This window comes from Microtus ochrogaster, chromosome 16 (assembly GCF_000317375.1).
Source record: "Microtus ochrogaster isolate Prairie Vole_2 chromosome 16, MicOch1.0, whole genome shotgun sequence".
NCBI lineage: Eukaryota > Metazoa > Chordata > Mammalia > Rodentia > Cricetidae > Microtus > Microtus ochrogaster.
In genome coordinates, this window is record NC_022018.1 from 1,171,979 (window position 1) to 1,185,024 (window position 13,046).

A 13,046-nucleotide genomic window follows, 5' to 3' on the forward strand; every position below is an offset into this window, starting at 1 on the left:
TCAGGGAACATGTGTGTGGAAGTTGGAGGACAACCTCAGATGTCATCCTTAAGAAAACTGTACCTCTCCTTTGAGATCGGGTTTCTCATTGACCTGGAGCTAATTGGTGATAGTAGGCTAGACCAGCTGGCCAGTGAGCCCCTAGGATCCATCCATCTCTGTCTCACCAGTGCTGAGGACACAAGAATGCAGCACCTCACCCAGACTTCATAGATGAGTGGGGGTGGAACATAGATCTTCATGATTGTGAGACACACTCTTTTCTGACTGAGCCATCCTCCCTGCTCCCTGACTCTGAATACAGTTTTGAAAGAATACAGTTCTAAATAAATGCCTCTGTATAGTATGAGTTTGTTTGGATGTATTTCACAGTCTATAAAATAGGCTCATTCTCATTTTTCCTCAGCTTACAGATGTCCTTGTCAATGAAATTCTGCATGGAGCTGATGGAACCAGTATCAAGTGTGGAGTTATTGGGGAAATTGGCTGCTCCTGGCCTTTGACGGACAGCGAGAGAAAGGTACTTCAGGCTACAGCTCATGCCCAGGCTCAGCTGGGCTGTCCAGTCATCATCCACCCTGGAAGGAACCCAGGCGCACCGTTTCAGATCATCCGTATATTGCAAGAAGCAGGTGCAGACATCTCTAAAACAGTTATGTCCCACCTTGACAGGTAAGTGGGGTACTTCACAAATCACTGTAAACCACTGTACAACTCAGGGGTTATTAGAGAAATCACCGGTGATGTGATAAATGAAATACTAATAAGGAGATGCAGTGGCTACCTGGAAGGTTTTTTTTTTCCAGTTCTGAGTATTGAGCATAGGGCCTCACACATACAACTGTGACACACACTAGCACTGAATCATACCCACAGTCCCTGGAAGGCGGTGTTTATGAAGTCTTGTAATGAGCATACACTAAAAGGTGCAGCAGTGTGCATATCCTTCTTGCGTGCCGCCTTCTGTCTGAGATGTTTTGTAGAGGGACTTCCTTGGTCTTGCATAACTCGTCAGAACAGGTCACTACTGACTGCGCCATTTCTTTCTCTTGTGATACGATATCATGCACATGCCAATTCGCCGTGTTCAGTATTTGCCAACAGCTGGGGTGATAAATGCCTCTAAATACAAATAAAGAGAAAACAAATGGTTTCGCCCTAAAAGGAAAACCAAAAATGTTTCTGCCACCTGTTTTTTTCTTTGCAACACCTGAATTTCGGAAACTGAAATTATTAAGATAATGTCAAATATGCTGTTTCTAATTTTGGCATACTAGAATTTATGGCTACTGTAACAATTATAACACAGCAACCAACCCAACATGGTGGGCTTTGATTCATGGTTCTGAAGAAGGGAGTCTGAAATCCCAGTGTCACAAAGACTGTGGGTGCTCAGAGGCTGCAGGAAGAACCCCCACTTGCTTATTCCATTGTCTGGCAGACCTTGCTGTTCCTCAGCTTGTGGCTGGAAACCTAGTTTCTGCTTCTGCCTTTCCAAGGCCTTGGGTTTATATCTGTTTTCTCCTCAATCTCTAAGGATATTTGATATTGAATTTAGGACCCATTTGTAATAGCATGAATTCAAGTTAAGATCCTTAATTATTATCTACAAATCCTTTTTTTCTGAAATAAGGTCACGTTCAGAGATTCCTAGAGATTCTATTTTTCTGAAATAAGGTCACGTTCAGAGATTCTATGTTTTCAGAGTGTGCTACTCAACCTACTACATGTCTTATGAGAGACTTGATTTTATAAACCTTTAGAGTAGCCGTATTGAAATTAGCATTAGATTGACAAGATTTATAATATAATTCTTCCTCTTTTTAAATTATTGTATTTCTTCTTTGAAAATGTCATACATGTCTACAGCCAATCTTGATCACACCCATCCATCACTCCCCCTCCAACACCCACTCCCAAGAACATTATTTTTAATTTCTCCAGTAAATGTCTGTGTTATAATGTTTAGCTTTTGTTTGTCTAAAAAGAGTCTTATTCTGTTTTCGTGTGTGTGTTTGTGTGTTATGGATAATATGATAGAATCAATCATTTCCAATACTCTACTTGCAAGTTACTTTCCTAAGCCCTCAGTGATCATCCATCGTCCACTTTTATTGACAACCAGCTGAAACAAGGTGTTCATCCTTTAAAATACTTTGGTTTTAGTTTGTTTGTTCCTTTGCTTATTTGCTGAAATTTTTTACAGCTGTTGTTTTTATTATTCTGCATTTTTTCTATGACCTGACTCATTGTGGGGTTTTTTATTTGTTTGATTTGACTTTGGGTTTTGTTTGTTTGTTTGTTTGTTTTTTTGAGACCAGGTTTCTCTGTGTAGCCCTGACTGTCCTGGAATTAGACAGCCCAGGCTGTCCTCAAACTCAGAAATTCACCTGCCTCTGCCTCCCAAGTGCAAGGGTTTAGAGTGTGCACCACCACTATTCTGCTTCATTGTGTCTTTTCTTATTGTGTACTTAGAAGTCCTTGATATTTTTAGTATAAAGATGTATCTTCCATTACGTCTGAGAAGCTCCACACATTGTCTCTCCAAATATTGCTTATTGTTCATAGTGTAAGTTCCGACCAAATACCGGCAGGACCTTCATACCTGTCCTTCTTATCCCTGACACTCTCTGATTGTTCCTCCACTTCTCTCTCTGAGCCGTAATTTCTTCAGTTCTATCTATTCACTTGGTCTTCCCAGCAGAATCCATTGCCCTTTGTGTATTTTCCTTATATTATTAACATAAAATTTTCTTATTAAATTTCACTTCATTACCTTTCAAATCTGTGTGGTTAAATTTAAGAACTTTTATTTCCTTCAACACATTTTCAGTTTCTTCTTGTTGAAAAATAATGATGAGCATCAAGCCAGGTATGGTGCTGTGTGCCTTCAGTCTTAGCAGAGGTGGGTGTATCTCTGTGTGTTCATGGCCAGCCTGGTCTACATAACAAGTTGCAGGCCAGCCAACTATGCATTGAGATACTGTCTCAGAAAAAATTAAGCCTGCAACATCTCTTTCATAATTGATAAACACAGTTTATTGTCTTTTTTACTGGTGTAGTTTGCTATTGACCCACTGTAGAAGGGTCCTGCATAGGAAGTGCTTTCGCGTTGTCCTAAAGTAAAATGTTTTGCTGTGAGCATATGCCACACTCCTGGAAAATTAATATGACAGGTGAATCATCTTTCCTCTTCTTTAAGCGTGTTATTTATTTACTTATTTTTGAGGCAGAGTCTTAATGTGTAGTTAGGCTGACCTAAATCCAGACCTTGACCTTCCACGCATTAGGCTGCAGCTATGCACCTCCATTTTTGGCTCTTCTTTTTTGGTTTTGCTGAGATTTTTTTTTTTTTTGCTTTTGTTGTTGTTGTTTGGTTGTTTTGATTGTTTCTGGCAGGGAGCTAGGTGTCATTGTCAACTTAATTCAACTTTAAATTAAATTTAAAGATGTTTCCTTTTATTTATTATGATAAAATACATGGAACATAAAATTTACCATCTTAAATATTTGAAGCATTCCTTTCAGTGGTGTTCCAAACATTTCTCCCCCATTCTGCTTTTCCTCCCTGTGAATCTGAACGCCACATACTTCAAATGGATGGAAACACCACAGCTTTTGATGAATGTGTGCATCTCTGACAGGAGAACCTGTCACACATCACACAGCCACTATGAGTCTCACCCTTCCAACAGTTGTGGCTATAGATCCTCAGGATTTCTCTCCCATCTTTCCCACTCGTCAGCTGAGATGAAGACATGCACAGACTCCCGAGAACTCTGTGCCTCAAGGTTTTTCCCAACTCCCTATTCCTGGTGGGGAGGGATCTTATTTCTGATGGTGGGCAGCTTTCCCTGCAGCTCCAGACTGATCTTGCTGCCAGTTCAGTCCCCAGCCCTGGCTCCCTTCGTTCCCCAAGTCTGCCATACAGAGCTTACATTGCTCAACCCTATTGCCCATTTTCTCACTTCCTTGTTGCTTCTGCCCCTGAAAGGGTCCTAGCTCTGCTGCAGCCCCAACCAGGCATTTAAAAACATGAGGCTTTTTTTTCTGTTAAATTTTTTTTCAGTGTTTTACATGGACTCTGTTGGAAAGGTTTCTGTGAACGTTTAGTCTGCCACACTGCTTGAAACTAGATCAAGATTCTCCTTAAAGCAGGATCTTACCATCCTTCTTCATTCACAGTTAGACATTAAGTTAGAAAAATTATGCTTGGCACATATAGAAAATAAGTTTTCATTGTAAATTGCAAAATAAACCTGAACTAGCACAATATTTCTTGGTTCATAAAAATCAAACAATATAAAAAAACTACTAGTATTTATTTCCTAGTAGTTGGACTATGTTTTTACTAGCATATAACATATATATATATACTATTATATATATTATATGATATATATAACGATAAAAATGTATGAACTGATTTCCATTGGCTACAAGTGCATTACTTCCCTCTTGGATGGCTCATGACTGAATGGAATTGTTGACCTGACACCACACAAGCCCCAAGCAACCAGCACATCCTGAGGCAGTTGCTAGAGCAACTCTGCACCCATGGTATGGATAATCTGAGATTCTAGTGCAAGACAAAGAAATACATGGGAATATTTCTATGGAGAAGCAACCAGGGAAAATGACTTTTGAAAACAAACCAAATAAAGTAACAGAAAAAAGTCAGGAGGCAGATGTAGGAAGAGGTGGCTATTTGAAGTGACTGCTCACAGCAGACCAGTTGCTGGGCTGGAGTTTGCTAGGTCAGCTTCCACAGGCTGCCTGAGCTCTGCTGGGCAGTACGTACAGTCTGATCTGTGCTGGAGGAGCAGGAACTTCAGCTCTTTGTAATGGGGACAGCACACAAAAGAGCTGGACACAATGTGGAAGACATTAAAAAGGAGAGCATTTCCTAAAACACAGCCTTTAAAGCTTCCGAAAGCAAACCTAATGCCATTTCATTCTCCCATCCTGTTTCTGGGCATAGTACAGAAAAGCTTCTAAAGCTGTGTTTTGTTAAGTTTGGGAAGGAGTAGCTTGGGGTGGCCGCTGTGTCTTTTACCTCACTTAGGAACACAGGGGTTTGGGACTGAGCAGGGTGATCTTCAGCCTTGACTACATGCAAAATTACTTTAGGTTTTCCCTTCAAATGTAGATTTCATTTGGGAGAGCATAAACATAAAATATTTTAGTGTGCTCGCAAAACTATGGAAGCAGTGAAATATTCCTGAAGCTTTATGAAATCTGCATGAGAATTTATCCAAGACAGGCAGCCAGTGAAGCGTTTGTGCGCGCATACACACAGACACACACAGAGAGACACAGACACACACACAGACACACACACACACACACACACACCCCACTGCAACAATAAGAACTCTTCTCATGGTTATCCAAAGTGGGCAATTGAAATGCATAAAAGAAAGAGTTAATGGATGACCATCTCCTTGAAGACCTCCAAACCACACTGTTACCATGTGACCATTGGTTATCAGCTTAAGGTCATTAAATAGGCAACAACTTGATAAAATAAATCGGCCATGTTCCAAGCTCTCCTCCAACCATCTGTTTCCCTAAGGCCCATGAGTCTGTGGAAGAGCAGTTTGACTGCTATGAATTTAACCCTTAGGGACATCAAAGGGGGCTGTCCTTGACAGTGGCTACCCAAAGTCAACATCTATTAGAGAATAGCAGTATTCCTGTGTTCTTGTATGGGATTTTAATGGGGTATTAAATGTTTGCACCATTAAACATTTAATAATAATTTGACCACCTGCAGAAACTCTAGCCACACTTCCAGGTAGAGCCTATCAGCATCACTACCTTGGGGCAGGTCTAATATGGGCTATGTGTGTTTCAAGAATGCCCCCCACAGTTCTTCTTTTTGTCAAGCCTGTTCAAACAGGATTTACTGTCAATGCCCTATTAGAGTGCTTGTAACCATGCATATACATAACAGAATTATTTCTTTACCAGAGAGAGCTCAATGGGGAAAAAATAAAAAACATCGTCCAAATAACAAATACTTGGGAACAATTTGCCAATTCAAATGTTGAGCTTCCTGGAGGGCAACAGACAGGTGCTATGCCTAAATCTTTCCTCATCTTGGATATCTATTTAACAAGCCAGAGAGTTTTGATGAACGTCCAGGGTCTGATTAGAGGCTGTATAATTAAGTGTAGGCAGATAGCTCATCACTCTGTTGGAAAACTGCTCCCTGGGGAAGGGAAAGGAATTTGACCCAAGGGTATCTGAAAGACCAGAAGGAAAAACTCAGGAGTGCTCCAAAAACATTTTGTTCTCTTTGCCTTTGATCACGCAAGCCAAATTGGCCGAACCCTTGGAAAGATACAAATCTGACACTTTTTTCCCATGCTGCTAATTAAATGAAAGGAGTGGAATATCACTTCATCCATCCAGCAAATATTTGAGTGACTAATTACCATATGTATGTATCAAACATTGGGCTGCAGTTCTGTCAAAGTGATTATTGAATTATAATTATGGTGACTTTTCACCTTAAGATTTTTTTTGAAAAGGCACAAAAAAATAATTCTGCAGGATCCTTGGAGCTGTACACTTTTAATTCCTACAAATTCTAATGAATTAATTTGAAATCATTCAGAACCAGTTCCAAGCAAATGTCTGGCAAATAGGAACTGAACAAAACCTCTTTGTATTGCTAAATAGTACAGTAGCGTTCTTGCAGAAGAATAACTGGAGCGCTGTGCACCTACAGTGGTGTGCAGTGTTCTGAGGCCTGTAAATACAGCTCCATTTCTTAACGGTTTATAGTTAGGAAAAGGCATGTACATGCATTGCAGACATGACATACAAAATGCATCCAGACAAATGAGGGTGCATTGTGTAGCATGTGCAGCTCATGCATTTAATATATAGGAAAAACAATGTCAGTCTGTTTGGTTGAGATCCAACCAGAGTGAGAAATTAAAGAAATTGGTGAAGGCAACAAAGGAGGAGCAAGTGAGAACTTTTAATAAAAAATATTTATGAATAACACTTTCTTTCCTACAATGACTAATACTCACTGGCATGGCCTCTGTTTTAGAACAGACGATTCACTGTGTAGTATGTGTACATCACATACATGATAACCTAGGTACTTTTAGACATGGCATCTTTGTTGCTTTTCTGTACATGTGGATTCTGATAATGCATTTCATATAAAATATACATTTTAATAGAGTCCTTACTGATGCAAACCTTGAATATATTTTGAGTTAAAGTTATGTGATGACATTGGCTACAGTGATTCTTTCACTCATGAGCACAGATGGGAACTAGAGAGAGGAGATGAAGTTGGGTTCCCTGGTTTCATGTTTTGTTTACTTGCTGTGACTTTTGAAAGTTTTTTTAAGCCTCCAAATTTGTTTGTTCAAAGGGGTTAAAGAAAAACATTTGTGTATGTGCGCATGCCGTGTGCACATGGAGGCCTGAGGAAGACATCAGGTACTCCTTGAGACAGGGTCTTTCACTCAATCTGCCACCAGGCTGGTGGCCAGTAAATCTTAGCAAGTCTCTTGTCTCTAGTTCCCACAGCACTAGAGATAGAGGTGTGTTGCCACACCTTGCTTTTACATTGGTTCTGGGGATCTAAACTCAGGCCCTCTTTTTCACATAACAAGTACTCTTTCCCACTGAACCAACTCCCCAGCCAAGAAACATATTTTTAGCCCTTAGAGTGCTATATAACTGCCCTTCTATTATTGCTTACCATGGGTTTCCCTGCAAGATGGAGCCTAATTAAAAGACAGACCCAGAGATGGAAAGAAGAAAGAAATCCAGCCACGCCTCACACAAACTGAAAGACAACTTAACTTCTATGTACAGATCCTGTCCAATAAAATAAAATTATGCTATAATGGTATTTGATATGTTCATGCACCCCAAATTGCTGTTTGTGGAACTGCTGGTATCACGGCAAAAGGCTGCCCTGGTCATATGTTCTTCCCGGCTCGTTCTAGCCACCCAAACCTTGCACTATTAATTTTTTTTTTCCTGAAGCAATTTGTCATGACTCTGACACCACTCACATGAAAGGTGACATTTTAACAAATAGGATTGTCGTGTCTATGAGATTTATCTTCGCTGTCCTCAACACTGTCATCCCCTGAACTGTGGACTGGCGAACATGAAAAGTGTAGCCTCTTTTGTGCTGTGTGACAGCTGGAGAGTTCACCGGCAAAAAGCCCTTCCTGGGGTATATAAACTGTGAAGTGCCTTCCTGGGGTGTATAAACTGTGAAGTGCCTTTTCAAATAAAGGTTTAATTACACTTTGCAGTTCGGAGCCACCTTCTGGTTTTAGTCTAATTTAAACAAGTGTTTTTCTTCCTTGTGCCCTCTGTTCCTTTTACTGAAACCTTTTAAGTCATAATATTTAAAAGTGTGACTCAGATCTACCTATGATGTCATCAAACAGGGACTTGCCCAGCCAGAACTGGGAAGTGTGGAAGATGTTTATCAAAATGTAGAAAAATGGCAGGTGAAATTATTTTCTTCTTAGCTTTTATTCCCAGTTAATCACTAACATTGAAATGCTGGCCCATAAAAAGATGTCAAAAAGAATCTTACAAAATATGTACATTGATATTTAAACACCTCAAATACAGTCATGAGAAATACATTATTCTAATAACTTGCCATTCTAAGTGATAAACTCGAGTGAAACTCAAATGCTTGGTAAACATTTAATTGAAATACAGAATTGTTTTAAGATCTATTGGCAATATTTACTCCTCGTATTTTTGATATTTACTTTTAATTAATTAAAATTCATTAACTAGTATCTTCCATCCCCATGGTTACAAAAGTAGAATACAGACCACATGTGAGGTCCTTGCTTCAATACCCAGAACCTTGTCCAAAATTAGAGTTTTATTGAGTTAAGGCTGCCGTGAGCAGTGTAGAGCATAAGGAGAGTATTTGGTAATTATTTCCATTTCTTGAGACTGGGCTCATGCTGTAACCCACCCGAGCTACCCTGAAATCAACAGTGTATCCCAGAGTAGCCTTGAAATCCTCAACCTCTTGCCGTAGCCTTCAGGGTTCTGGAATTGTAGACATGAGCCACCAGGCCTGACTTCAGTATTAGTTTATTAGATTATTTTCATTGGACTATAATGAGTTATATATTTTTGTAAAATGTCAGCCAAGTTGTTAAAATATATTTTAGGTTATTAAATGAAGAATTCTAGTTGAGTTTAGTAATTTAAAGTAGTTATTGAAATTTTTGTTGTATAATTAAACATTCCACATACTCTATCTGTGAAAATATTTCTTGACTTAAAAGTGAAAAATTCAAGGGATCAGGGGAATAAATAAATTACTTTTTTGGTATTTAGTTTTTATAGTGGGCATTTATCAAAATTCAGTTTTTACTAAAGCAGCTGCATGTATGAATGTCTATCTTTGCACGTATGCACCAACTTTTAAAATTTCACTTGATCAAGAATATACGACTTTGTGGAAAATGCAGTCCGTACTTCCTCCTGTGCTGGTTCAGTGTGCGAGCGAGGCAGAGCTCTCTCTCCACAGTTCCCAGCCTCTGCCTCGGGAGTCCATAGATTTAAATGCCTGCTGACTTATGCACAACAGAAGGGGAGAACGCTGGACCAGGTACTGGAAGACCACCAGGCTTGCCTATGCTTTCTTTGCAGGATCCATGCTTCGGTTTCCGACTTCAGTAATGACATTTTGTGTGCAGTAATTATATATTCAGTGCATGGTGTGCTTCAGAGCCTGCTCCTCCCATATTCTTGGAATCACTTACTTCAGCTAATTAGTTGCCCCGAGTTCATCCCCCATCCCTGTCACTGTACTGACGGGCCCCAGTGGTTCACCCCAGCTGCTTGCTGCTCTTCTTCTTCTCACTGGTGGCGGTGCTATTCGCACCAAGGCTTTCTGTCTTTGAAGTCCAGCCATACTACCTTGTACCTGCCTCACAGAGATCTGCAAAAACAGCTTTTCCTATCCACTCTACTCTTATTGCCAGAAACCAGTCTTTCACTTGTCACCTGAATGAACTACTGTGAGTCTCCCCAAAAGGACTCGATTCCTTGGCCTTCCTGCCGAATCTGGTCTCTAGAATCAACTAAACGCATCTTCCCAAATACATCCCTGACTATAATCCTTCCTCTGACCTCAAACCCTTCAGTTAGTACCCTCTGCTTAGACACAAAATCCAAATATTTTGGTTCAAATACTTTAGTGCCTACTTCGTGCTCTACTCGATCTCCCATAATTCTCTAGAAACTGTTTCAGGTGTCCTGTGCCTCCAGGCTCTCAAACAAATGTGACAGTCTACTGTAATATTATTATATTTCTTGTGTCTGTTTGGAAGAGTATTCTGTCAGTATGCAACTCACCAAAGTTTTTTCTGAACCAGACAAGATGCCTTTTTGCCTTTTTCTATTTGCTAGCCTCATTCTTAGAAGTACTTTTATCATGATACTTGGTAATTCTGTTTAGGTGTCTCTTTTCCTTAGTAGATACTAATTTTTCTGAAGGACAGGACTATGTGCTATTTGTCTTTTGTTTTCCAGCTCATGGGTTATGCTAGTAGAAGGCCAACAATATCTTACTAATTTGAGAGATGAGTGGATGCTTTATTGGGCATATGGATAGATGGATGGATGGGTGGGTGGGTGGGAAGGTGGATGTATGTATGTATGGAAGGATGGATATATGAATGGGTGGGTGAGTGGATGAATGGATGGATGTTTTCTCTCTCATGTACTTCATCTTTGATAAGCTATTGCCTTACATCCAAGAGCAATAAGCTCCTTTCTTAACTCTCAACAGGTGTTCCTCCGGATTGAGTACCTCTTATGCAACACCTGAATCCCACCTAACTTTGTGTAAATGAGATACTTCAAGACTCAAGCGAATCCCTTCATTCACTGTTCTTTCATGATATCTTGTACTTATTTGCACTACAAAAACTCTGGAACATTTAATTGTAATTATTGCTTTAAATCATCTGTCTTCTTCCACAGACTTTGTTACTATGGAGGACTGAAGGTTTTTATTCATATTTGCATTCCCAACATAAAGGATAACAAAAGACAGGTGACAGTAAATGTCTGCTAAGTTAATTCACAGAGCATAACTGGACCATGAAATGATAGTGTGCTTAAGAGTTCTGTGACCCGGGAGCCTCCAGACAAAGACCAGGTGCTGCTGCCTTCTTTGTGGCACTCATGAATCACAACCTTTTTTTCTGACTCTTAGCTCTTCTACACAAAGGCCCCAAACCTTGTCCAAATTGCCATTTTATGCAGGGTACATTTTGACATTAAATTAAATCCCTCATGACATGACAAAAACTAGAATAACAGAAGGAACAGGAAGAATAACAAAATCAGTGTTCACATGCATGTTGACTCCAGCCTTGAAAGGCTAGGTAAACTGTAAGTCTGTTCTGAAAATGAAGACAGATCACTCCAGATGCCATCTCCTAGTAGGATGACAATACATTCTTTATTTAATATATATTTTTATTAAGTTAATGTGTGTTCCTTCTATAGATATGTTATTTTATAACTTATAGTATCAATCTACGAGCTGAAGAACAAAGTTTAAAGTATGCAAAAGATGAAATTATATCATAGGAGTGACAAGAACAAATACTTAGGTCTGATTTTCATGCTGGGATTCCTGAGACACTTCATAAATGGCAAAGAAGTCATTTCTTTCATCAAAAGATCTTGACTATTGAATTTAAGAACTCTTTTAACAATTTTTATTTTACATATACAGAAATATATATATGTGTGTGTGTGTACATATGTATATATATTTATAGACATGTGCATACCATGATCTATGTGAGTAGGTTAGAAGATAATTTGTGGGAGCCACTCATTTCTATAATGTGGGTCCTTGGTATGAGGTTGTCAGGCTTGGTGACAAGTGCCTCTACCCAGGAAGCAACCTTGGAAGACCAGAAGTTCTTTTATATGTCATAGATAAACCTTTATCTTAAAATCTATGGATTCTTGGAGTAGATAAGAATAGAGTTCTTCATGGATATGAAATATGGAAGGCAGAGGACTCTGAGGTTAGCACCTTCACTTCTATAAGCTGTCCTCTGAAGTCACTGATGGCTGGAAGATTTGAGATCTCACCTGACAGACTTCAAGTAGAGTCCATTTTTTTTCCATATTGACATTTGAGAACAACTCTTCTCAAAGCAAAATCATTTGTGTAAACAAAGCCACAATGGTCTGATTGCAGTCTCTGTAAATCATCCAAATGAGTGTCAGTTTCACATAGGTAAGTGACCCTGTTAAAGTTTAAGGAGCTGTGGGTGGGTGAGTCTTTTAGATGTCAACGTCAGGAAGTCTGTTTCTCCACAGAGTAAGTCAATGGCATTGAACAGAGCTTCTCTGGTGAGCAGGTATTCTCAGCATGGATGAGGTTGGTAGAAGTGGATGCCTCCTGAGCACAGACCAGTCTGTGTTTCATGACAACACCACTGGGAACTGGGTAGTTATCTCTTCTGAGATTTAACTTTTCCATCTGTAAAATGGAGATATGCATATTATATATATTTTATTAAATACCAAGTGTTCTCCCAAAGGGCTCATGTGTTGAAGTCTCGATCACCAGCTGTTGAAGCCATTGGAAAGTAATCGAGGCTTCAGGGAAACAACTTCATCCATAGTCCATTGATGAGTTTACAGCTAATGGGTGGACACAATGTGGTACCTGGTTAGAAGAAATAGGTTGGTGGGTCATTTTCTAATGGGTCTATCTTGTCCCTAGACCCATTATCATTCTCTTTCTGCATCATTCTATGAGGATAGTCAGACTAGGACAACAATGTGGAATGAATCAACTTATAAATAATTTGGACCAGCCAGTTGTAGTGGCAAAAATCTTTAATTCCAGCACTGAGGAGGCAGAGGCAGGCAAATCTCTGTGTATTCAAGGCTAGACTGATCTGCCTAGTGAGTTCCAGGATAGCCAGAACTATGTAGTGAGACACTGTCTCAAAAGTAAAATAAAAAGAGGAGGAAGAGGAGGA

The 13,046-nt window shown here is 39.6% G+C and overlaps 1 protein-coding gene across 2 annotated transcripts in view; it reads left to right on the forward strand.

Moving 5' to 3' along the window:
* The window catches only part of Pter (phosphotriesterase related), a 63,394-nt gene that overhangs the window by 38,815 nt on the left and 11,533 nt on the right, over positions 1 to 13,046 (forward strand). For both annotated transcript variants that reach the window (XM_005354627.1, XM_013348955.1), the window contains exon 3: positions 407 to 672. In XM_005354627.1, coding sequence (XP_005354684.1) covers positions 407 to 672 — 266 coding nt within the window. The remainder of the gene's footprint in view (positions 1 to 406; positions 673 to 13,046) is intronic.